The sequence below is a fragment of the Aythya marila genome (assembly GCF_965140915.1).
Source record: "Aythya marila genome assembly, chromosome: 14".
NCBI lineage: Eukaryota > Metazoa > Chordata > Aves > Anseriformes > Anatidae > Aythya > Aythya marila.
Genome location: NC_139055.1, coordinates 16,403,872 through 16,429,506, shown reverse-complemented (window position 1 = coordinate 16,429,506; position 25,635 = coordinate 16,403,872). Strand labels below are relative to the sequence as shown.

The 25,635-nt window shown below is 40.5% G+C and overlaps 2 protein-coding genes across 3 annotated transcripts; one reads left to right on the top strand and one right to left on the bottom strand.

Annotated features, from left to right (window-relative positions):
* The first annotated feature begins 5,169 nt into the window (after window positions 1-5,169).
* Window positions 5,170-17,617, top strand: LOC309883388 (F-box/LRR-repeat protein 21-like). Of its 2 annotated transcripts, none has more exons than XM_082771397.1 (7): window positions 5,170-5,269; window positions 8,004-8,103; window positions 8,792-8,932; window positions 11,333-11,770; window positions 13,251-13,373; window positions 14,000-14,171; window positions 15,268-17,617. In XM_082771397.1, exons 4-7 carry the CDS (start codon window positions 11,411-11,413, stop codon window positions 15,909-15,911), a joined length of 1,299 nt encoding a protein of 432 aa, XP_082627523.1. In that variant the 5' UTR covers window positions 5,170-5,269; window positions 8,004-8,103; window positions 8,792-8,932; window positions 11,333-11,410; the 3' UTR covers window positions 15,912-17,617. The 2 variants fall into 2 exon arrangements, with proteins under 2 accessions (XP_082627523.1, XP_082627524.1); XM_082771398.1 differs by having other exon boundaries at window positions 5,181-5,269; window positions 8,008-8,103.
* Window positions 17,618-19,043: 1,426 nt separating this feature from the next.
* On the bottom strand, window positions 19,044-24,127 carry LOC309883432 (myeloid protein 1-like). Its single transcript, XM_082771461.1, has 7 exons — window positions 23,969-24,127; window positions 23,233-23,374; window positions 22,105-22,259; window positions 21,396-21,566; window positions 20,479-20,602; window positions 19,777-19,931; window positions 19,044-19,272 (listed from the first exon to the last, which is right to left on the bottom strand). Exons 1-7 carry the CDS (start codon window positions 24,012-24,014, stop codon window positions 19,082-19,084), a joined length of 984 nt encoding a protein of 327 aa, XP_082627587.1. The 5' UTR covers window positions 24,015-24,127; the 3' UTR covers window positions 19,044-19,081.
* Window positions 24,128-25,635: the final 1,508 nt, after the last annotated feature.

Sequence of the window (25,635 nt, the reverse complement as noted above, 5' to 3'; positions counted from 1 at the left end):
ACATCTTAAGAACAATTTATTGTGGATTCACCTCAAATGTATTTATCAGAACATAAGTGGGTAAAGCCATTTCTGTGGACTTCATTACTCAAGTCAGCCACACTGTGGTATTTACCCAAGAGCTAATGACACAAGAGATCCGAATCTCATAATGACAAAATCTCATTATTCTTTTAAAAATTATAGCTCTATATGAACACCAGCAAGAAGAAATTCAATTAGCTGGCAATACATTTTTAAAGCTTCTTGGACAATATTCAAACTGAGAATCAAATAATCTGTGTTTTATGGACTAGGGAGGCATTTACCTATTGTAAGTGCCAGGGCCCTGATATATTAGTAATAGGTATAAATGGTTCTGAGCAGCCTCACCTGGGGCTCACCACACCCTTATCCCAGAGCCCATTTAAGCTCAGCCCCTTGCTGAGGGAGCTTTTTCAGCCTTGTTGGAGCAGTAATACTGGTCTGAAGCTATGGTACTGCCATGCTTCTGGCTCGTCTTGGGTCCTGATGCACAGCCTAGCTTTGTGTCTTGGTATTGCATCGGTCTCATTCCTGCTATCAGATATATTGGGTCTGTCTTATCACCAGGTGTCTGATGGTGTGGGTTCATGGTTGAACCTGGCTGCAATTTTCCTGGGCTGCAGGTAAGGTCCCTGCCCAATGGCCTGTGATGTCTTCCCAGCAAGCCCTTGCAATGGTGTGACTGAAAACATGTTCAAAAGTTAACAATGGAAAATCTGGTCTTTGCTAGATTTTTTTTTTTTTTTAAAAAAAAAGAGATTAAACCACCTTTGGACCAGTGGTATACCAAGAGAATTGAATATCTCTGCTCTACTTAATTTATTTGCAGACAAGTTAAAAACTAATAATATATGCCTTTGGGATGGCTCTCTGCAGAGGAAGTAGTGGGAGTATCTGTTGATATTTTTCTGGTGCCTGGTTTGCAGTTCAATGGACAGTTTTAGTTGCAGCTATTATCAGCATTGAAAGATTTATGTTTGGGTAGTACATGCACAAAGACAGTATATAATTGCCAATGTATTCAAAACATAAAATGATAGAATTACAACACAGTTGGAATTGCTTCTGATAGTGATTTGTACTTATTTCTTGAAAGACAAGAGACCATTAATGTATTTCTAAAAGCTTAGTATTCCCATAAAGATTTGTCAATATAAAACCATGTTTTACCCCTTTCTTACAAAGGAAAGCATTTGTAAATGAGTGATCATTTTTGCTTTTATTTCAGATTCAGTGTGGATACTCTTATAGAAGAATTTGGGTGATTTCTGTTCCTGTAGCAGGTTGTCTTTTGTTGCCTGTCTGCGAACAGCTGGTGTCTTGTAGTTGCTCACAAGCCTCCAGCAAACATGACATACTAACCTACTTCTTGAGTATGATTGTCAGTTGCTACTTGCTCAGTTAGGTTTTAAATCATCAGAATTGCGTTGTTTGATTGTATAAAGTTTGAGTATTTGGCTTTTAAATTAAGAATGATGTTAAAGTGACTGTTTTGAATACATGGCTCTTAAAGTTAAGCTTTTCAAAGCAGGAGCTACAACAAAGTATTTGGCTTAGCACACTGATAGAAAGGCAATTACTTTAGGTGGAAAGCTTGACTGACTCTGAGTATCTGTCATGATGGCAATGGTGCTGGTTTGGCAGAACTTCAAGAGCCTGGCACCACTGGCCTTCTCCCTTGAATGTGGTCTTTCAAGAATTCAAGGCAGTAAGTGTGCAAGCATGAGTATTCTTTGGTCATGCGGATTTGTCTGAATCATGGTCATAAATGGAAATGAAGCAGTACTGGTATTAAAAGAAGGAAGTTCCACTATGAAATTCCATTATGTTGAAGTCCAAATATATTTTTTAAAAAGTTACTAGCTATATTCCCTCATGCAAATCATCAATAAAGATAATAAAGAGGATGGGCCCCAACACTGACCCCTGGGGAAAACCACTGGTGACTGCTCACCAGCTGGAATATCACTGCTGATCAAAGTATAGACAGTATATTATGAAATGTGTGAATACTATAAAAAGTATTCCTGTAAGTATTATAAACTTGAGATGACAGCAGAATAACTTTCTGTAAACTCTCTTCTAGGAGACACAACCACAGAAGAAAGGCTAAGCTTGAATTTGGGTGGTTGGATGATGTGGGCAACCCATAGTCATGCATTCAGAGAAGGAGGGCATCCAAAGATGCAGTTTGCCTCTGGTTCTTTGCATTTTATGTATGAGATGAAGGGTCTGGAGATCCAAGCAGCAGCTCTGCACTAGGCCCCTATTTGGTATCTGGAAGGTAAGTAGGATGTTGAAACTGCTGGTGTTTGCCCATGTTTGTCCAGACCAGATTTTTTTCCATATGTAACTGCAAGAATTTTACTGCAATCATGTATAACAAAGTGCACAGGTTTCTAAACTATGCTATACTTTTTTGAAGTCATATCTCAGATCACAAGAGGAAACTAGTCTACAAAGAAAGTCTCAAAGATTAGTTGATATCAATCTTAAGCGCATTTGAACCTGTTCCTGTACAGCAGCCCGAAGACTATTGGCAATGCACCAAGAAACCCATGACTGTTGGATTTAGATACTAGCTACAAATCCCCATTAATCTCTGTTTACAATCTATCCTCTTTTAGTGTCTACAGGTAATAACTTGGGAACTATATGCTTTTTGGTAGCAGGTTTCAATGAAAAATCAGTTTATAAAAATACACTGAGAAGAAGAGACTTAAAATTATCCAGAACTCAATCTGAATTCCCCTAGGGTCTGAATATAACAGTCAAGAACCGTATACGTGGGGGGTTTCTGGTAGTTTTTCTATATTCATCTGATTTTTAAATGTGCAGTGGGTTTTGGCATTCTACTCAATGAATTTATTCGGTACTTTGAAGACATCACAGTCACTGAATGATGAATTTTCATTTTGTTTCACTAGCCCTTTAACATGTTCTTCTTCCAAGTTTTCAGATTGGCTTGAAGAAATCATGTTTTGGTATCACAAATAGTTGCATTTTGACAGCTCTGCTGTTACATAAGCAGATAAAAATCTACCACTGAAATGTTTCATGCATGTTACAGAATCACACAGAATTTTCTAGGTTGGAAGAGACCTCAAGATCGAGTCCAACCTCTGACCTAACGCTAACAGTCCCCACTAAACCATATCCCGAAGCTCTACATCTAAACGTCTTTTGAAGACTTCCAGGGATGGTGACTCCACCGCTTCCCTGGGCAGCCTGTTCCAATGTCTAACAACCCTTTCGGTAAAGAAGTTCTTCCTAACATCTAACCTAAAACTCCCCTGGCTCAACTTAAGCCCATTCCCCCTTGTCCTGTCACCAGGCACGTGGGAGAACAGGCCAACCCTCACCTCGCTACAGCCTCCTTTAAGGCATCTGTAGAGAGCAATAAGGTCGCCCCTGAGCCTCTTTTTCTCCAGGCTGAACAAGCCCAGCTCCCTCAGCCGCTCCTCATAGGACTTGTTCTCCAGGCCCCTCACCAGCTTCGTCGCCCTTCTCTGGACTCGCTCAAGCACCTCGATGTCCTTCTTGTAGTGAGGGGCCCAGAACTGAACACAGTACTCGAGGTGCGGCCTCACCAGAGCCGAGTACAGGGGGACGATCACCTCCCTAGCCCTGCTGGTCACACTGTTTCTGATACAAGCCAGGTTGCCATTGGCCTTCTTGGCCACCTGAGCACACTGCTGGCTCATATTCAGCTGACTATCCACCATCACTCCCAGGTCCTTCTCTGCCTGGCAGCTCTCCAACCATTCCTCCCCCAGCCTGTAGCTCTGCTTGGGGTTATTGCGCCCCAGGTGCAGGACCCGGCACTTGGCCTTGTTGAACTTCATGCAGTTGACCTCAGCCCATCGGTGCAGCCTATCCAGATCCTCCTGCAGAGCTTTCCTACCCTCGAGCAGATCGACACACGCGCATAGCTTGGTGTCATCTGCAAACTTACTGAGGGTGCACTCAATGCCCTCGTCCAGATCATCGATGAAGATATTAAAGAGGACCGGCCCCAGCACCGAGCGCTGGGGAACGCCACTAGTGACTGGCCTCCAACTGGACTTGACTCCATTTACCACGACTCTTTGGGCCCGGCTATCCAGCCAGTTTCTAACCCAACAAAGCGTGCGCCAGTCCAAGCCATGAGCAGCCAGTTTCTTGAGGAGAATGCTGTGGGAGACAGTGTCAAAAGCCTTGCTGAAGTCAGGGTAGACCACATCCACAGCCTAATGTTTAGCATTATCTCTTTATAAAATGCTAGAAAGGTTTGCTATTGGTTAATTACTGCTCTATGCAAGAGCCAGGAAATCTGTTCTTGCAGAGTTTTGTAGTGGTTGGTGATAAATTTTGCATGGTTGATATAATTATGATCACAAAGAAACACCGATTAGTCCAAAGCTATATGTTTGTACAGAAAATCTGTTTATTATGATATAGATCTTGAACAAAAGGTCTGTTTTTGGCATCTCCTGTTCAGACACGACCCACCAAATCTTTGGGCCCTGTCAGGGTGGCTTGAAGAGGCAGGATGTGAGGATTTGCATAGCAAGCAGCGAAAATCCACACTGTCCATAGACAGACCCTTTTTGTCTGCTAGGTATCTGAAAAGCAGTCCATGAAATGTGTCTGCGCTCAACCTCCTGTTGAGGCGTAGTTATTTAACTTTGGATGGATGAGCCAAAGCTTTTCTGGGGGTGGCAGAAGTGGAAGGCCATACAATGGGTGTCTGTCACTCCTGGGCGATTTTTGGGCCTCCATGCCCACGGACAAGTCCCTCACTGTGGCACCACGGCACCACTTCCCCAAGACTTGCTGTCAACGGAGCAAGGCAACACTGTGCCTGGATCAAACAGCTGCCTGAAAGGCCTGTAGGGTTACTGAGGGCCAGAACTGTTCTGGCTGAACAAAGAGACGACGATACATGTACTTCAAGTCGGGAAACAACGTGAAAATCGAGGAGTAAACACCCCAAACACCACCCCACCCCATTTTAGCCGCGGGACGAGGCCCGCCTGGGCACGAAATGGCGGCCGCCGCCATGTGCCTGCCCCCCGCGCATGCGCCTGGGGCTGAGGGGACGGGACCGGGACAGAGGCAGGGCCGCCCCCGTCCCCTCCCCGCCTCGTCCCTCCCCTGCTCGGGCGGCGGCGTGCCCGGGGCGCTCGGCCGGCCGGGAGGCTTCGGGGCTCTGTTTCGCTGCGCTTGGGCTCGGCCCGGCCCTGCCCGTGCGAGGGAGGCGGCGGTGAGCTGCGGGGAGAGGGGGGCGGCCGCGGCCGGGCAGCCGCACGCCGCCTCTGGGGGGCTCTGATGGCTCCCGAGCCGTGAGGGCTGGCGGTGAGGGGCTGCGGGGGCAGCTCCGGGAAGGGTTCCCTGCATATCGCATAGGGGGTATAAGGAGGGAAATAAAGGGGGAGATGTGTGCTGGGTGGGCGCCTGCCCGACGGGGAGCCCTGCACTGGGAGCTGGGTCTGGGCTGGAGGGTGTCATGGGGGTCTCAGGGCTGGGTGCCCGGAGGGGCTTGGTCCCAGCTAAAGAGGCTAAAAAGGGTGTTAAAGCTGGCACGAAACACCTCCAGCAAAACTGGGGGAAGAATATTTATTGATAATGTGTGCTTAAAAGAGCTGGGAGCTTCAGGTGTGTCATCCTGTAAAGGAGGGGGTAGGCTTGGGGTCTGCTCGTTATACCATTGTTGGGGAAAAGCTGCTCGAATGTGGGTGGTTTTATTTTAAAAACTGCATTAATGAAACTTCAGTAGCTAATTTTTGTCACCTAAATAACACAAAAAATGGTAATATGATTGTATTTCTGAAGTTAAAGCTAATGCAAACAGTAAATAAAGATGTCCAGCTGAACGGTGCTACTTGTAGGTTTCTGAGGTTTTGCCATAAGCATATTCAAAAGTGATAAATTCCCTGGGAGAGAGGCTCAGTTTGAGAAAGATTAGGATCGATTAAAAAATAAATCTTGCTCAGAAGCACAGCTGCTTCCCACGCTCACCCATAAAAAGATTGCTATGCCTGAAATGAAGAAAAAAGCTTAGTCTTTGACTTCACTGCACTGAATGACTACACTTTCTGAAAGTTAGGCTTAAAACACGTTTTTGATCTCTGTTTTGAAATGCTGATGCTCAGCAGGTGGGTGTGAGGCTGTGCCAGCAGCCTCCCAGTGCTGCCCGCCTTGGGTGCGGTGTCTGCCTCTCCTTGCCCAGACAGACGCCAACTTCTGTACCCTCCTGAGAGGGTGGCCTTGTTACCAGCACTGAAATGGGGCTTCCTGAACACATTTTTATTAGTTTGACATGTATTTTAACTGTTAAGGACAGATCCATAAACTTCCAATTTTTTTTCATCTCTATTAAAAACTTCTTATAGTATTTTATTTTCTTAATTCTGTTGAGCCCCCTGGTGTTGAGAACTGCAGGTAGAATCCAGAAATACATGAAAGCTGCTAATTCTTTGTGGCCTGAATCTTTGATATGTTGGGCTTTTTTTTTTTTTTTTGACTGCTGTTTTAGCATGGGAAATAGCAAACAGCTGTTTGCTAACAGAGCCGCTGCTGACCGCTTCTTGGGAATCCCCTGCTGAGACCCCTGTATCATGGCAGAGATTTGAAAGTCTTAATTTTAGCAGAAGTCTGTGGTTTTGTTACCAGGACAAGCTGAAGAAACAGTGATTTAACTTGAACTTTTCTGGATCCCTGTTGAATGCGTGGATATGGATTTGTTTTAGTAGGATTAACATGCAGCTGTGCAACGTACTTGATCACAGTATATTACAGTTAAAGAGTTTGTAGAGGAAAAGAGCTGTATATGGTAGTGTACCGGTATTTGATACTGAGCTTGACACGAATTTGAATATGAACAGACCTCATCAGTTTATCAGAATCTATCAAAGTTCAGCAACTGTGCTGCTGCTGTTTACATTTGATAATAATTTGGGCAGCTCTGCCTTAGGCTAACACATCGCTGTTATTTACCTAAAAGCTTGCACACACATCTTTGATTAAATATTTTTTTATTGTTATTATTCCTGCTTCGATTAGCCAACATGGTTTATGCTCCTTTGAATGGTACTTGCAACCTTGGACATTTGAAGGAAGAAACATCATTAGACTGTGCATCTGCTTCTTGCTTGTTTGTTAACAAGACTTTTCATGATGTTTTTAATGCATTATCTACATTTTTTCTGCTTTTACCCGTGAAGTAAAAGTGTCAATTCCATCGGGAATTGACGAACAGCATGAACAGAGGTAGGGGGCTTTTAACCAACGCACCCCAGGTGTGGTAGTTGGTGATAGGCCTGCCAGGTTGGACAGGCTGGCACTTGCTTTCTGGGAGCTTTTGAACAGGGAGGAGGCTGCAGGCTGGGTGGTTGGTTACTGAGGGACTGCAGCTCCTGTCCTGCTCCTTGCACGTGGGATTGTGTTTAGGGTGGTGACTTCAGGCTGCTGGCACGAGTGGTGGTAGGAAGCTGTGCCATGTGCCAGAGGAGAGAGTGTCTGTGTTAGGTCATCTGCCACATAGATCTGCGGGCTGATAGCCTTGCACAGCCTTGCCAAGGAACAGAAAAAGGCAGAAAAATCTGTGTGTTTTTTTCTTACTCTGTTTTCCATTACTTTTATAGTATGTTAGTAGTTACAGGCAGTGTTGTTTACCAAACTATTAACAGTAACAACAATGCAAATATTGAATAATGTACTGTTCACATTGTGCTGCTGGGCAGTACAAGGTGAATGCAGTTACAACACTTGTTTCCCAGCTATTTTATGCTTTATCTGACCTCACAATTCTATCAGTAACACGGAATTTGCAATGCGGGGTAAACTACTTTGTGTTATGATGCCTTCACGCATGTTCATGTAAAGAAGAGAATGTATAAATCATTGTCCGTGTATTTTCCTATTATTTTGTATAGGAAAAAATATTATTCTTACTAGTCTTTTTTAACTAATAAAGATTTTTGTGGTGTTTTCCCCAGACAGGAGGGGAAAGCAGACAGATGCTTCTGAGTATCCCATGGCCGCAGCTGCCTCAGTTCACTCATTTATTGCCTATTGTAACTTGGAAGCATTCTTCAGGTAAGAAAGGTCTTGAAAGTACTCCATGTGGGTTATAAGCATACACTTACTGTACTTCTGTGTTAAATCTTGAAATTGCATCTTGTTTTTTTTACTCTTAGTTGTGTTATTTATGTGCTCTGGTGATATATGTCATTATAAACCTACCTTTTGTGTGTTAGACACTGGCAGCAGTATTGTAAATGAATTTTAGATTTCTTAACGTGCCATGCAGAGTTAGCAAAGGATGTTCAGCTCACTTTACTGCAGAACATGTAGTATCTGTCAACTGTATGTATAACAGGCCACCAAAAAATCATATTTTTAACTATTATGTTTTTAATAATGTATGGGTATACAGTGAGCTGGAAAACTTCTTATGTGGGTACATAACTTCTTAAATAACTTACAAGAATTCAAAGCTGCATCTGCATTGCATAAGAGCGCTGTGGCTAATATTGTTGGCTAATAATGCCAAAACTAGACATGTGCCAGCACTTGCACCTTTCCATTAGCTAAATGATAGCTTTCAGATGACAACATTGGGCAGAACCAATTTCCTTTTCACACTTACTGTTTTATTTCCCTCTCTGACTTAAAGCACTGAGTGCACAGTTCATCTCGGTCTTATTTCCAAAGCTGCACTTAGTTCTTCCTCTGGCTCTCCCAGATTTTGTTTTTATCTATTATTTTGTCAATTGCTTTGCAGGTCAGTTCATCTTTTGGGACCCATCACTGCCTTCTGGTTAAGGAATCCAAGCACACGTACAGGATGACTCAACAGTGGGATGGATGTTCAGATACCAGAAAGGTGCTGGTAACTTGACGGGAACTTCCACATTCTTTGGAGGTATGTGTGCATGTAAGCCTCTCATTGAATGCTACCCTGTTTATATCACAGGGAAGTATAATTTACTTAATTAAGTTCTAAAATAGAAACAAACATAATCCTACATGCTCTTCCTAGTTTAAGTATTCAAAATGAAATAAGCATTCACACCTTCACAGTAAATGGTAGGTCTTCGTTTGGCAAAACTTTGTGAGATATAACTTCTGGACCTTCTTTCTGACTTCGTATCCCACAGTGAGTAATACAGTGTAATTTTGCCTGTTTTAAAAGCACTGCAGAATAGAATACTAAAAATAGAATTTCTAGGGTTATCTGTTTTAAAGGGACGTAGCACCAAGAAAAAATTATGGCTTCTTTTTATCAGGGAGATTGTGTGTATTATATACGCCTTGTCACATCCCTTTGTTCTTCTGGAGTGGATGTGCTGCATTTCACGTAATCCCATCTATAGCCTGGCCTGTGGGTTAGGGAAGGGTGCCCTTTCTGGTGCTTCTCAGATGCCAAAACCTTTGTGGGAGCCAGAACAGTACCTGTAAAGCTCCAAACGAGTTTCAAATAAGAAAGTGAAAACTTTGTGTGGTTTTTTTTTTTTTTTTTTTTTTTTTTTTTTTTTTTTTCAGAGATGGCATGACAGTAGCAAAAGTGTAGAGAAGCATCTTAAACAACAGCATTTGTTTAGTTAGATTTTTTTGGGTCAGGACTTCAGTTTTAGGTAACAGCTAAAATTTTAACTCCTCCTGAGGAGGGAGGAGGATTAAAAAATTAGCAGGTATTTGACTCAAACTAAATTTAGCATGGCTACCATTAACTAGAAGAGAGAGTTATGTAATTGTTGATTACTACATCCACACATAATGTTTTGGAACGCCCGTTCATTGTGTGACTTTAAGCATTGAAAGTCATAAAACGTGGTCACGTAGGTGTTAATTTGATAAAATTATCTAGGAGCAAAATGCAAGCTCAGCATGAATAAACATCTTCACTACCTAAGTAACACTAATGTACTATTTAGAAATACCGCTTTGTTTTGCAGTGGAATATGTTGAAATACTGGCATAACACTCTTCATTCTCTCTGAGTTGCGGCCTTTTCTCACTTGTGTGTAAGGCATGTGTCTTATTCAGGAAAGAACAGATTCAGTTATTAAATATAATTTAAAGGGTGTTACTAGGTTATCCCTCAGCATCTATGAGTTGTCTCTATTATAAATGGAAGCTTAAAGAGACTAAGGTGAAGATACCTGAAGACTGCTAGAATAAATTCTTTGGTGGTTGAGACAATTTAAGAGGATAAACAGAAGTGAACTTGATGATACGAACAGCACTTAATTTTCTAGATTCTTTCCCGCTTAGACGATGTACAGGCTTTTCTTTCATAAAAGTGGATTGTTACACTCATGTCAGAAATGCCAGTAGCCTACAAATCAGGATGCATCAGGGAAAGATAACTGTCAGATAAACTCTTGATAGGGTCGTCTGTGTACTGGCAGGTGTTCTTCCCCCCACCATAATGAGATGCTATGGAAAGCTTTCATTCTAGATGCCAGATCTTTTATTTCTTAATATTTCTTTATCTAATTTAATGTTTGCAGAGGGGGGAAATAATATTAAAGGAAATTAAAACCCAGAAAAAGTGTGCCATGAGGGTTGTCATGGAAAAACAGTTCAATTAAAAAAATGCAATGTGTTCTGGTGATTCTTGAAGAATGCAGAGCTTTTCTGCTCTTCTCTGAGCTCTGACTCATGCAGCAGAGGTTGTTCTGTACAGTAGAGTCGTGGAGCTTGCTGTGTTCAGGGGTCACTGTGTTTCATGCTGAAAAACAACCTGTGAACCTCACTTTGCCCTGTTTTCCTAAGTGGCCCCTAAAGCTCGTGTTCACTGTTAGCTGTACAAACACCTTTTCCTGTGCTTGGCCTGTGTGTGTGTTTTTTTTTTTTTTTCACCCTTCAAAAAAAGTTTATGGAGGGGGCGGGCAGGACTTCTGAATTGGATTCTTCTGGATACGTGTTCAAAGTTCATGGTTGCTTAAAGGGAGTTGTTATGAATTGGCTTCCGTATGTGATAGAATTCTTGTAGTTCGAGTTTTAAACTTAAATGTACAGAATTTGCTCTCTTGCTGTTAAAAACACGTTTTTCCTACAAAGTGCTTGATGCACCATGAAGTATTAACAGATGAAACTGTACTTTGAAAAAAAAAACAAAACCAAACTGTTTTCTCCAGATTCAAACCAAGTTGTACAAAATAAATGGTATTGCAAAGCAAGGTCCTTGCTAACATCTAAGCAGTAGATAAATACATACATACATAATGTTTTTCATGGCAAAATTTAAATATAGCATGTTAATAATCCATTATCTCTTACTGTTTCCACTTGCTGACACTTTATTATTATTTTCTAGAGACCTACTGTATGCGAGAACATTCAAGAAATTTGTGCAGCTTGAGTACGTTGGATTTTTCTAGTGCCTGAAACTTTCATGATGAAGAGAGCTAGGCAGAAAGTTGTGGTTGAAAATCAAATTCCTCAAACATCACAGAAAAACAAAAAACAGAAAACTTGCTTTGGTGAATCTGACCCCCTTGCCTCGGTGGACTGGGGAAGCCTTCCACACCATGTTATTCTGTGCATTTTCCAGTTTCTACCTTTAGTAGATCGAGCCAGGGCATCTTCTGTTTGCCGAAGGTGGAATGAAGTTTTTCACATCCCAGATCTCTGGAGGAGATTTGAATTTGAACTTACCCAGCCAGCTACTTCTTACTTGAAGTCTACTCATCCTGATCTGATTCAGCAGATTATCAAGAAGCACGGTGATCATCTGCAGTACGTCAGCTTCAAGGTAAAGTCTCGGATGAGTGGAGCCTCATTTCATTGTGTTGCTGTGCCTAATGTATGCAGCTTTTCTGTTGGTTGGCTGAAGTCTTGTACCTGGAAAGCTTTATATTTAAAAATGCAGCTATGCAAAAACTTATCACACATGCACACTGTTTCTGATTCTACGCTTTATTCCCCAAAAAGTAAAGAGAGAGTTAGCATTATGTGGTATAGCACTGAAGATTGAATGATATGTTCTAAGAATATCCTGCGGAGTTCTTGTGAATCAATGTTGGTGGCAATCTGAGTCATCAGTAGATTGTGTGGATAAACGCTTCTTACACGTGGAAGAATTCGAGGAAGTGAATTTAAATCTTACATGCACAGCCCTATTTTGCAAAATTATACAGTGAGTGTAGTATATCTTGACATTTTAGAACTCATGTGAATAGGGGAGATATGCTGTACAGGCAGGCACGCGTACACTTAAGGAAGAATGAAGTAACAGTAAACTTGATTTTGATGAAGGCTGAGTTTGTAGTCTCAGGACTGCATAAATTCAGGCTGCTTTTGTTTGAATACTTAGTGTGGTTCACTAATAGTTTATCTGAGAAGATAGGTTCAATTGCAGGTGCTTTGTTAATGTTTTACAGTCACTTCTCCTTAGCAGAGGTCATAGTTCTAAGCTGTGAAGGAAAAGAAAAAGAAAGGACTGATATTAAAGCTAAGATTAAAATCTGAAGCTTCTCTTTGTCAGCAGATTTATGAATTTTACATTTGGAGATACTGATTTGGTTGTGTAGCAGCACATGGTTAATCAGTTAAGTACCTGTAACTTTTACATTTAATATAATTGATGGTAATACATTGGCAATATCATGTCTATTCGTGCAGCTTGTGTACTTTTACAGGCTCTTCAGATATATCTTCAAGTATCAATGAAAAGCTGTCTCATTTCAGCTATCAGAGAAGAAGAAGGAGAGATGAAATAGTGTTTCGTCCAAAGTTAGCCATCAGTTTTACACATGATCTTACAGATGAATTGGGAATAAGTTATTTATTCAACATGTGAAGCTGTCTTCCCTGCAGGGAAAATGGATTACTGTGTTGGAGTATATCTAGGCCTTCTCAAGTCTTTTTTTTTTTTTTTTTTTTTTTTCTGTTCTAAAATTCTGGAATTGGCATTTAAAGTACATACATACCACTGTCTGTCATACCAGCACTAAGTTACTTAGGAAGGCATGAAGTTATTTGAAGAGAAGGTCTAGATCTGAGCTGTCTGTCCATACTGAAAATAACCATACTTGAGAATATTTTCTAACAGAAACCTTCCTGAACTCTCTTGTCTTGAAATTTCTAATTAACGTTATTGGTTTTGGCGGTGAATGAAACCTGGTACAATACAGCTTGAAGTGGTAGTGGACTGTGAAGTCTTGGGTATCATTATCACTGTTTTCTAAAATATAATAAAGAATGACTTAATGCTTTTTAATTTGCTTTTGTAGGTTGATAGTAGCACTGAGTCAGCAGAAGCAGCCTGTGACATCCTTTCTCAGTTGGTTAACTGTTCTATCAAGACATTGGGTTTGATTTCTACAGCAAAACCAAGCTTCATGAATGTCTCAAAGGTAGTGTTCTATAAACTGCTTTTGAAAAGAGTGACTTAAATGTTTTTCAAGAAAAAGTAGTGCACTCCTGATTACTTTAACCTTTCCGTTAACCTTTCTGGATTTTTCTTGTGCTGTTGCTCATAGGAAGATATTTAATACTGCTTTTACAGGCTTGTGAAACTTGTTATTCACTTTTTTTTTGTGAAATTGTCTTTACTTTGTGAAATCAATTAGTATTGGGAAAGTAATAGATTGTTGATTCCATTTGTTAAAACTAGGAGTGCTGATGAACAATTTCCCATGTCTGTACTTTTAATTAAAAGGCCTGAGTTTTCACATTTTTAGATGATAATGAACACATGCTGCAATGTATCTAGTGCTAGTCACTGTGTTCACTTTCCACTGTTATACTACAATGGAAAGATTGAGTGTATGGGTTGACTACTGAATGTAAACTTAATTTTTGTGACATAGCAGCATTTAAAAAAAAAAACAAAAACACTAAGCATTTGTGCTTTACACAAGAAAGGGGTTGCTTGGGAAGTGATAATTGTACTTTCTGCATAAGCAAAACCTGAGGTTTAGATGAGGTTCTGCTTATCTTTCGTAAGACTTTTTTTCCCTCCTCCAATTTATCCAAACAGGCTCACTTTGCTTCAGCACTTACTGTAGTTTTTGTAAACTCCAAGTCGTTATCATCAATCAAGATAGATGACACACCACTTGATGATCCGTCCTTGAAGGTTCTTGTTGCGAACAATAGCGATACTCTAAAACTGCTAAAAATGAGCAGCTGTCCTCATTTATCACCTGCTGGTGAGTAGTGAATATATAGATATATGAAAAATATAGCAGTATAAGACAATAGTTATGACCTACTTTCTGAAGCAATTACTCATCTACTATATATAGACAGTTTATACATGCAGCTTTGTAAACTTAACTGGTATTTTGTGGAAATGCACGTGTAAAATCCCAGACCCATGGATCAGTTACTAGTTGGTGGGATGAAGAACGTGAAAGCAGTTGTCCATAAAGCTCTTTTGCAAAATGCTTTGAGTTTAATTTAATGAACAAAATTGTTATACTTCAAAGTTTTAAAAAAAAAAAAAAAAAGAAAAAGAAGAAAAACACCTTAAGGGGCATATGAATTTTAACAACTGGTAGTGTAAGAGCAAGAGTCTGAGTTTCTGTAGTGCCCTCCTGTGTTCAGATCTGGTAGTATGGACTTGCTCAGTTAAGTATTGGTTGACGAGTGGCTCACTCCACCTAAAGGCACTAGAAAATATAGGCTTGCTGTATAGCTCAGAGGACCTTTGAGTCCCTTCTCACTTATTTCTTACATGAAATCCCCCTGGAGCTAGGGGAAGGGTGTGCTGGTCTAGTCTCTGTCCTGTATTTTTATCCAGAGTCCACAAAAGGTGATTTAATCTGTGTACTCTGTTCCAACAGATAAAGAGCAGTGTGTTATTTATGTCATAGTCTATGGAAAGATTTGTTTTAACTATTAAATTTAGCTGCTGATGGTCATTTAAATAGAATATTCAGATAAATGCTGAAAGAATGAGCATTGGGGAAGGAAAGGGAACAGTGGCAAGTTCACCTGGATCTTACCTGATCTGAATTTACTCTTGCTAAGGAAATTCTGGACAAAGAAAGGCAAAGAGGAACCAAAAAAAAGCATATCCAAGATAAATGTGACTAATTAGGTTTACTTCTGTTACTGTTAAGTATTTGTGGCCAAAATCCCACAAAAGGATGTGGATATCTAGAACTTCAATTAGGCTTTGCTTTTTTTTTGATATGGTCATGAATACTCAAGCCAATAGAGTTAGTAGTTGCTCGAACTTTGCAGCAAATAACTTTTCTGTAAAACAAATAGTGAATATAATTCTTTTTGTTTGTTTCTCAGGAGTTCTTTGTGTTGCTGACCACTGTCATGGACTTAAGGAGCTGGCTTTGAACTACTACATATTAAGTGATGAACTATTGCTGGCTCTTTCAACTGAAAAACATGTTGACCTTGAACACCTTCGCATAGACATCGTGAGTGAAAATCCTGGACAAGTTGAATTTCACACCATTAAGAAACAAAGCTGGGATGCTTTTGTTAAACACTCCCCCAAAGTCAACATTGTGATGTATTTCTTCTTATATGAAGAAGAATTTGATGCTTTCTTCAGAGAGGAAACTCCTGTAACCCACCTTTACTTTGGTCGTGCAGTAAGCAAAGCAATGTTAGGTCGAATTGGCATGAATTGCCCAAGGTTAATTGAGCTGGTTGTATGTGCTAATGGACTTCAGCCTTTGGATGATGAACTTATTCAGATTGCTGAGCGCTGTAAGAACTTAACAGCCATGGGACTTGGTGAATGTGAAGTAACTTGCAGAGGTTTTATTGAGTTTGTAAAGGTTTGTGGAGGCAGGCTTAACCAGCTCTCTATAATGGAGGAGGTACTGATTCCGGATAATGATTACAGCTTAGATCGACTTCATTTGGAAGTCTCCAAACACCTCGGAAGAATGTGGTTTCCTGATATGATGCCAACATGGTGAACTCTCTTCATCGGTGGATAAACAAGTAGAAACACGGCGTTACTTTCTATGCAAATAAAGAATTTAAAAAGGAGGTAGGAAAACTTATTTTCAGATTTGAGTTTTTTACCTTGTGAATGTCTAGTAGTGTTACAGCAAAATATTCAAGAATATTAATGGTACTTTGAAATAGAAACTGGATTAAGTGTACTTAACACTCCTGAAGGTATGCCTGTTGTTTACAGGTGCTTCATCCTTCAGTGAACTTAGGTTTCTCTGAGCTCCAGTTCTTATGTTCTATTCGCATTAAATTTTTTTTCCATGTGTTTTGTTAGTCTTTCTTTAGCAGTCAGGAGCAAATGTTTCTCCTTGAGCAACTCAAACTTTATGGGAAGCTGCATACAACTTGGAGTTCAGGAAGACTGTTTTTATTTGCCATGATGTTTTATGCAGCTATTTTTCAAAATATTCTTGTTATACATAAAAAAGCTTGTACATGAAAATCTTACACTAGTCCAGGTTACTCAAGTCTAGCATAAAGTCCTGCTGGTGTATTAAAATGTTGTGGTAAATAAGCTTACGCTACCAAAAAAAGTCTGAAAGATTTTAAATTGCACTTTAGCTAAACTGGTAGAGTGACTTAAACTGTAGAGGCAGCATTGTACAGTGCTTTATTTTTCTATCTTATGCTTTAAGTGGATGGAAAAAACATTGTGTTAAAGTTAGTGAATTTAAAAGTTCAGTTGTAGATTGCTTGGAAGAGCAGCAAAGTGCTTTGGAAACAACCAGAGTATACGGAGTGGCTTCTGCGTTTGAATATCTTCTGGGTTTCCTATCTTTGATTACAAAGGTTGATGTCTGAAGGCTGTTCTGGACTCTGATTAGTCAGAGATAAGAAGGATCCCATAAATGTGGCTAGTGAGAAGAAAGGATTGAGTGGAATATAGCTGTTTTTAATCATTTTCTGGAATTAAGGGTTTAGAGCATTTCAAAAACTTCTTTGCAAGTTAGAGGCCAAAATGGCCTGTAGTAGTCTTAACTTTCCTGCTGTGCTGTCAGCCCTGATTTCTAGAATGTGTATTGCTGGAGGTAATACAGAAATTTTTGGTTCAGGAGTGATTATAAGGCAGTTTAATACTTGTTATTTTCTTTTGAGGAAGAAGACTTTCTTTACTTTTTTTCCACCATGGAAAAGAATGATGAGCTGATTTGAACTAGAGTATGTACATGTATTTTTGTGATGACATTTTGCACAGTTTGTAAACTGAAATGCATTGTATATATATTTTTTCCTTACTTGTTTTCACACTGTAGTTCCCATTCCTGTTTGTAATGAAAGTCTACGTTTAAAGTAATTTAATTTACTGTTTTTTGTCACATCAGAGAAAGAGTCAATGTCTCCCACAGCTATACCTTTTTTTTTTTTTTTTTTTACTGTAAAAAAAAAGGGTAAAGGCCTCCATTGTATGGATCAGAATGTTTTTGATTTGTTCACAGTTACAAGCTAAAGGAATTCAGGTGATACATAATGCATGTCTGAACCAATAATGCATTACCACTTCTTGCACGATTGAAGAAAGAAGCATCTGGCTCTGGTTACTAACACCTATTACTCAAGCACCTGCTTTGTAATCACAGGGATCGAACAAAAGGCAGGTATTTCCAAATGGTACCTGGTTTAAGATGCGTGATTTGCTGTAACTGTAAACATAATAAACTGATCTAATACATGCACTGATATTAGACTCCTGTCTGTCTGTGTCACTGTTCGTCCTCCCTTTAGGTAGGGTTCTGTCCTGCAGGAACTTGACAGTCCTACAGAGGCAGCAGAACTCTTGTCAGTTACAGAAAATTAGTTATCATCCTTTCATGTTCATGCCTCAAACTGTGAAATGGAACCTGGATAAATCTTGTAGAGCATTGACAAGTTCTAGAGTCCTTTGTAGTCAACCTAGCAGAATTAGTGGTCACCAGTGGCAACGTACAGAAATGAAATCCAGGGGGGGAACTTTAAAATGCTTATTTGAATCTTGTTCCTTTCTCTGCTCCTCTGTTACTGGAGCAGCTTTTCTGTGAAGCTATAGATCTTAGCTTACCCCAGCTCCAAGCTTCTTGAAAAGTGGGCCTGCATTTAATAATGCTGGGAGTTTTTATGTGATTTTTTTTTTTTTTTTGTATGCTTATTCTGTGAATGATCTGAACAAGTAAGACCAACTGATTTGAATTTATACTTAAATATCAACAACGATTCATTAGTCTCCATTTGAAATACTGATTCTTCACTGCTACCATAGGAAGCTAGCTAACTGGGAAGCTAACTTCTGATGTTAATGTTGAATTTCAGTTTGTGTTACGGATTTGTTTTTAGTGTCCCTATGTTGGTGGTATGAGAGTATCAAACTACCAGCCTGCGTGAAGCAGCATTAATTCTGCTTTTTACACCCCTATTTTTTCCAGTGCATAATGCAAGCATACAGTTTGATGCTAGAACAGCTAAAAACCCTAAAGAGAAGTACAGAATCTGCACCTGAAGGGCGAAGGAGATCTGTAGGGTCGTTCCAGAAAGCCCAGCTTTCAGCAAAGCCTGTAGCAATGCACCTTTTCTGCCACATGAGGGGGTGAGCTGGTCTCCAGGTTTGTGGACTTGGCTGACTCCTGGAGACAGCTCATCATTACTGACTGCTACCTGCCTGGCTGTCTCACAAATGCAAATTCCGAGAAAAACTTGCTTTCTTTCCTTTTGTGGTGTGCCTTTGCCATCAAATAGAGGAATCAGTTGTGGCATGACAACCCCAAACAGCATCTTTTAGGCCTGTTGGGAGTGTTTCAGCAAGCTTCCCTCAGTTCAGGTGCCTTTAAAAGCTGAAATAATCTTGCTTTCAGTAACGTTGTTTGTCAAGGTGTCATAAAGGTGGTAAATTAGCCTAAAATAAAATATTCCCAACAACTACTGATACTGTAACAGTACCAAGCTAATAGCTGGCACAGATGGTAATGTTAGGGCCTTGCAGTATTAGGTGAGGCCCAAAGTGTTGAATCAGCAATGTAAGCCCTTGTGCACACTGTGTAACTTTTATTCTGTATGGAAAGTGCCTTTTTCCGTACTTTTCTGACATAGTCTGTCCACATGAGAACAAAAACACCTTCTGAATGCTGAGATGCGTTTATTCAGAACTTCCTACTTATCCATTTCACTTTCTTCTCCCCTTCCCCCTTTGGAGACTGCTGGTAGGATCGGAGTGATCGCAGTTCTCCACGTGAATATGAGATGTGATCCCAGGAAAAACTCTCTGCATTGGCAACATCCTGCCAAGGACCTGTCCCTTGATAATTCTGCCATGGTATCTGATGGGATGGATGCAGAGTAGTTTTACGCAGAACGCTGGTGAAAATGAGAGGAAGAAAAAAAATCAGATGACATGAATTTGTTTTGTTTCAAAAAAACTTATCCTTTTCACTAAGACAGCAATAGTGGAAATACAAAAAGAGCAAAGATACTATATTATGGTCTTAAAATGTAGATAGTGGTCAGAGCTGCTGGCTTGTTAGAGATGGGAAGGTGAAGGGGCAGGGAGAAGTTGGGAAATTTTCCTTTAGTAGAGAGAAGAGCTTAAAAGACATTCTGTAGAACTCAGGCTCCCTATTTTTAATTATTATTTTTTCTCCTGCAATTTGGACCCCAACCTCAGTACTTGTAGAGAGAAAACTAAATAATGGGTTATTGAACTGACATCTTGCCTCACTGTACTTGAGACTGGGTGTCTTAGATTGCATTTGAACAAAGGAGCAGAAATTTCTGAATGCAAATGGATGGAAGATGGATGAAGACATACAGTTTGCTTAAATAGTTCACAAAATGAAAAATAAATGAAAAATAGCTCTTTACCTGCTCCCCTAATTTGGACTCCATCATCAATGGCATTTCCGTTATGAAAGATTTTGACGGGTCCGGAGAGCTCTCCAGAAAAGGGAGCGTACACCGTTGCTCCATCAGCACAGATGACATCCACACCCTTGTGCTTTTCTCCCTTACCACCACGTCTGAAAACAACCACACAATTAGAGAAGTCTCTGCCAGGCCTACCGTTTTGTAGGGAGAGGTCACTGAGCGAGATCTGAAAGCAGGTTATGAGCACTAAGATAGCATTGGTGTTGTCGACTGTGGCAAAAGGATCTGTTAAAATCGGGTAGATTATGTATGGTCTGTTATCTACGGTCTGTTAAAGTTGTAGCTTTGGAAATGGGGAGGAGGGAAATGTATTTCTCACTAGCTTTGAAACAGAGCAGTCCAGTCACAGAAGTACTGGTGTGAAGGAGCTGGAGAGGACACTTAGTCTAACCTTCAACTCGAGTCAAGGCCGTTCCCAGCACCAGCTCAGGCACGGTTTTGCCTCAGCCACAGAAACCTCCAAGCACAGAGGTTTTCTGAAGCACCAGGGCAGTCTGTTTTGGTGCTCCATTACCCCCTACTGAAAACACTTCCTCATGACCAACCTAAGCCCTCAGAGCTGTATTTCTTAAAGAGCTTGAGCAGAGTTCAGCTCTATTTCAACAGAGCAGCAGCAACAACCCACGTGTTTAAAGGTACCTTGGAGCTCCATAGTATCCACAGCCGTACTTATCACAGCCCCTTATCTCGTTTGTAGGATTCCCAGCACATACAGCTTCCCAGTGAATGTCTTCTAGTGGTATTGATGGAAAAACTGGAACATCTGGATACGGAAACAGGAAAGCAGAGTTAACTTTTAGGTTCATTTTTTAAGTATTTAATATTTGCAACTACTACATTTTCGTATGAGGTAGGAACATACTGCAGTTACATTCTGTACATGCAGTTGATGTTTCCTCCACAAACTTTGTCACCCTTCTGGAAATGTAGGTACAGCGTGCACCTCAGACTACATCTTAATGTTTCTTAATCAGGACTGGCTGCTATAAAGAAAATACTTTAAAGGGAAGGGGAAAAAAATATAAGAAAAAGGATTATCACAGTTGTAAACTAGTGTATAAACTGAGGGGTAGGAAAAGACTCATCTCTTTTTTTTTTTTTTTTTTTTTTTTTTTTTTTTTTTTTTTTCCACAGGCTAATGGGTTTGGAGTCCTTAACGCCTATTCTACATGAACACCAAAATCTTTAAATTTGTACTTGAAACAAATCAACCTGAAATCTGAACTAGATAACAGGTCATATTGAAAACCTTGCTGGTAGCTTGAAGGTTAAAAATGTGTCTGACTCAGTTTGTTGCTGGGACCTGATGCTGCTGTGTCCTGGGGGCAATGAGGAGAGAGAGATAAAACTTAACAGTTAATAAATAATATTTTCTCCTAAAAATAGTTCTCCTTCCTGTAACGTAATCTACAGTCCTGTTTATATGTCTTTTGGATGCTGCCCTTAGGAAGACTGTAAGGCAGAGAGGACTCATGCTGTTTGGTATCATTGTTATTTGCAACTAAACATCCTTCCATCCATTATACAACTTATTCGGTATGGTTGGTTGCTTTTACCAGGTTTAAGGAGAGGAGTAGGGTCAGAGCGGTCGCAGTTCTCAACGTGAATGTGAGACACGATACCAGGAAACACTCTTTGCATTGGCAGCATTCTTCCAAGTTGCTGCCCTCTCTGGATTTGGCCATGGTATCTGATGGGATGAATACAGACGAGTTTTACACAGTAACCTGGAAAAGATGAGGGAGGAAGACGTCAGGAAGCATTGGCTGCCTCTGTTCTTGTGGTGTGCAAGAAATCTTCCGTGCTGGTCTGCTACTGGAGACTGCAAGGATGAGGCAGAAGCATAGTCAAGGTAGCAATGATCCTGAAATTAGAATTATTTAGATTGCTGTGGAAAAAGGGAAAAGGAATTGGAAAATAGCAACAGGAAAACATCCCCTCAGCAAAACTGAGGGCTTCTGATACGTTATTTGTACTGTTTACTATTGTTGTTGTTGTTATTAGTATTAGTATTTTGGTATTGTTTTTCTGCTAGCTATTTTTCAACTCCTTTCTTCCTTCCTCTCCAAAAAAAGCATTGGGAAAGGCCTGTATCCTGCTGGTGCTCTTGGTATTTCTGAGCAGCAGAGTGGTCGTGCTTCAGAATGGGAACTGGAGAGGTGCAAGACTAAATCAGCACTCTGCTTGAAAAGGCACGGGTATATCTTAAGCAAATAAGAGTATTGCCTGTGCCTGCCTCACGATGAGCTTGCTGTTGTTACTTGCCTGACCCACGGATCTGCACTCCATCGTCAATGGCGTTTCCGTTGTGGAAGAATCTGATGGGTCCGGAGAGCTGGCCGCTGAACGGGGCGTACACCGTCGCGCCATCAGAACAGATGACATCCACACCCGCGTGCCTTTCTCCTTTACCGCCCTGTCTGAAAACAGAAATACAGGATTATGCAATCTGTCAGGCTCTGTATAGGTAGGTCGGATAGCACAATACGTGAAGCATGTCTAAAAATTTAAATGGTTACATCTGCAGTGAAATTGGAAAGTGTTAGTGGCTTCATTTTTTTTTTTTTCTAATTGCAAAATATTTGTATTAATCTGTCCTGCTGTAAAGAGGGGCAAGATTTCAAATTTTAAGACTGTTTTAAATTTTAACAAACTCATGGGACATTTCAAGCTGTTACGGCAAAGTACCTCTCTTCTACTCCAAAATACCTCTGTGTTGGTGTAAATAGAATTGCATGTCTGGCATTTTCTCATTTAGAAAATCATAAGTTGCATGATGAAGATGGACAGTTTTTGTAGGGCCCAGGTATTTTTTAGGACAACATAGCCTTTTCTGTTATGAGGTGCCCACTTAGAGAAAAGGAAGCCTGCAGAGTTTTGTTTGTGCAATCTAACCTGCATGGTTTCTTATAAGATCTGTTGATGAATGTTAGCTAAGTATCTGGTCTATAAGGAACAAGAATAAATTACACTAGCCCTTGAAATATTTTCCATTACTGTTACTACTGTTACTACTAGTACATGTAGTAGTCTTACTTCTTCATCCCTGAGTCTGTTAGTTAAAATAACAGTAATTACTTCAGTGAGATTGCCAAGTAATGTCCCAAGGATGAGTAAGTGATCACACAGAAAACCATTTTCTCTCATTTAAAAGTGTAAAAGAAATATTAATAAATGGTAAAAAAAGCAGAAATATTAATACATGGTAAAAAGAAAGATGCTATCAGTGATTTTATGTACTGCTTAGGTCTTGGTGAAAGAAGGCAAAACAGTAGCAAGCCTTTGATTTTTGAAAGATGTTTAAACTTGACCCTATTTTCTTTGTGAGCTCTTGATTTAGGTAGGCAATAACAAGCTTCATGGCTTCAGGATCCCGGTGCCCACTTGGGTTACCTGCTAGCGCCGAAATTGCCACAGCCGTATTTGTCACAGCCTCGGATCCTGTTGGAAGGATTCCCGCTGCACAGCTGCGCCCAGTGCCTGTGCTGTTGTTGGGGATATTGGGGAGGGTGGACATCCAGCTGCTTGGCGAAAACTTCATGTGCAAAAGAGGCAAATAGAAAAAAAAAAAAAAAAAGAACTGTATTGTTAGCACAGTGCAAGAGAAGGAATTAAGCTGCCACATACAGTGTTTAAAGTGGGAGATGTGAGTGACTTCTGCCCCAGAAAAGAGGTTCCGTTCTTAATGACGGATAGACAGGGCTGTGGGGAATGGTAAGGAGCTTTTGTAATTTCACAAACTCTATCTATGAGAACATTGTACAACCTGTTAACCTGTTTTATATATATATATAAAGTTTTGATCCCTTTTCTGGAAGCCTTGTGTCTTAATTATTATAAGATACAGAAACTAAAATAAAGCAAAGATTTAGATACACATTTCAAATATTAGTTTCTGAAGTAATTCCAACTACTCACTTTTTTCATTAAGCCAAAACACTTCAGTACAGCTCTAGCTCTAAATGCAAACCCTTTCCTAGTTTTTCTAATTATACTAGTACACACTACCATAACTCTCCATAAAAATAGATTTAAAAAATTTAGCATTATTCATGTTGGAGAGAATTTCAAAAATTAATGAGTGTCTGCCTAAAAATCTTGAGCTAAGCTGCAGCAGATCTCAACTCACCAGCGGACAGCACGCTGACCAGGGCGATCAGGCTGAGAGCTGGCATCGTGTGGCCGCTTCCCCGGTGTTCTTTGATCAAATCAAAGACGTGGTGTGGTGGCTGCCTTTAGTATTTATGTGTTTTCGAAGGCATACATCAGTTGTCTTGGGCAATCAGCCCTGTGCAAAGTATTACAGCCCGGGGCAGGCGGTGTTGCCGTATTAGGCACTGAGGATGTCCACAAAATATAACAGTTAGAGCCGGTTGGGAAAGGCGGATAAAATAACTGGCCTCTTAGCACACAGTAACAGGTGGAAATGAACAATCCCGCATTTCAGGAAGCTCTGGTTGAGCCATTTCTTAACACCTTTTCTTCCCCTACCTCAAGTAAGGGCACACTTAGGCCAAAAATGGTGGGAACCAAAAATCTGATTCAGAGGATTCAGCTGCTGAGAAAAGATGGACAAAAGTCTCTGCATTGTCTTGTCTTCTGTGTACATAACCTGTGTGTCCATCACTGCTCGCTCCAGTACCTCCTCCCCAGGGGTATATGCCCCTTACAGCTTTCCAACATTGAACACATGAGGGTGTAATGTTTGGCATAGCCCAAATATTCACTTAGGCTGAGAAATACAGTTACTTTTGCATGGCAGCCAGTTTTTCCTGTTCATCTGAAATGATCTCCTTGTCTGGACATAAACCCATGAAGTCCTTTAACTGAAACCCTGCTTTTTGACAATGAAGTACTTGTTAAAACATCTTCAAATTCTGAAGCAAACAGTTACAAACCAAAGTTACATTGCATAACTGATGCAGAGTTAAAAAAAAATCTAGGTTTTATAATGGTTCATTTAGCATTTGCTTGACTTCAGCTAGCGTACTGTTAAGCAAGCTGGTTAACATCTCCTCATTGTTCCTTCCAGCCAGTTTTTCTGCACCATTTACAGAAAAGCATTAGATTTTCTTTACGAACAGATCTTATTTAATATGAAATTTAAATAAGTACAGAGCTTTCATATAAGCTGTCCAATGCTCCAAGCTACAGTAACCTCTGGAAGCCCTGCACATTTTGTTCGGAGGAGAAGCAGATGTCTCTGCTGCACTGCTGGTTTGCAAAGAGTGCAAATTGTGTTTTCTCAGAAACTCCCTGCAACAAGCAGCTGGAGACAAATTCCTGCCTTGTGGTTCCAAGCTCTTTTACAGCCAATATTTAACCCCCAAACAATATTTTAGGCCTCCCTGGAGTTATTACTAGTGGCTTTAGTGATTTTATCCCTGCTGCTTTCTCCCCCATCCTGCCAGAAAGAACTGCTGTTTTTCACACTCAGAGCCACCAAACAAGTATTTATATAAATATGTTGTTTCCAGCTTTCCAGGCTTATTCGCCTTCATTTCTCAAGCTAGTTAAACTGCACAGATGGAGAGCTGCGTCCTGCCAGGAAGAAATGACCTGAGACTTAGGAGCCAGCTCATGTTTTTCCATGACCCAGGTCCCTCACTTCCTCTTCGACTTCAGCACACTTTGAGTTGTCATCTAGTTTTTGGATCTTAGATTTCATATATCGGTTAAATTACTCTGAACTTCCAGAAAGCTTTAAAGTTGCTGTGACTGTCTGTGTAAAATACTTGTGCATGCCACTTAACTTCCACAGCTGCTGCCTGTCACCTGTTTCAGTCCCTGGTCACC

Bases quoted from the DNA above. Each gene is read 5' to 3' on its own strand.
- LOC309883432 (XM_082771461.1), bottom strand. From the start codon at position 24,014: ATGCCAGCTCTCAGCCTGATCGCCCTGGTCAGCGTGCTGTCCGCTG. The intron at 22,260-23,232 runs GTAACCCAAGTG...TTCTGTTTTCAG, and splicing joins GGCAATTTCGGCGCTAGCAG to ACAGGGCGGTAAAGGAGAAA. The intron at 21,567-22,104 runs GCAAGTAACAAC...CATCTTTTCCAG, and splicing joins AGTGCAGATCCGTGGGTCAG to GTTACTGTGTAAAACTCGTC.
- LOC309883388 (XM_082771397.1), top strand. From the start codon at position 11,411: ATGATGAAGAGAGCTAGGCAGAAAGTTGTGGTTGAAAATCAAATTCCT. The intron at 11,771-13,250 runs GTAAAGTCTCGG...TTGCTTTTGTAG, and splicing joins TGCAGTACGTCAGCTTCAAG to GTTGATAGTAGCACTGAGTC. The intron at 13,374-13,999 runs GTAGTGTTCTAT...TTATCCAAACAG, and splicing joins GCTTCATGAATGTCTCAAAG to GCTCACTTTGCTTCAGCACT.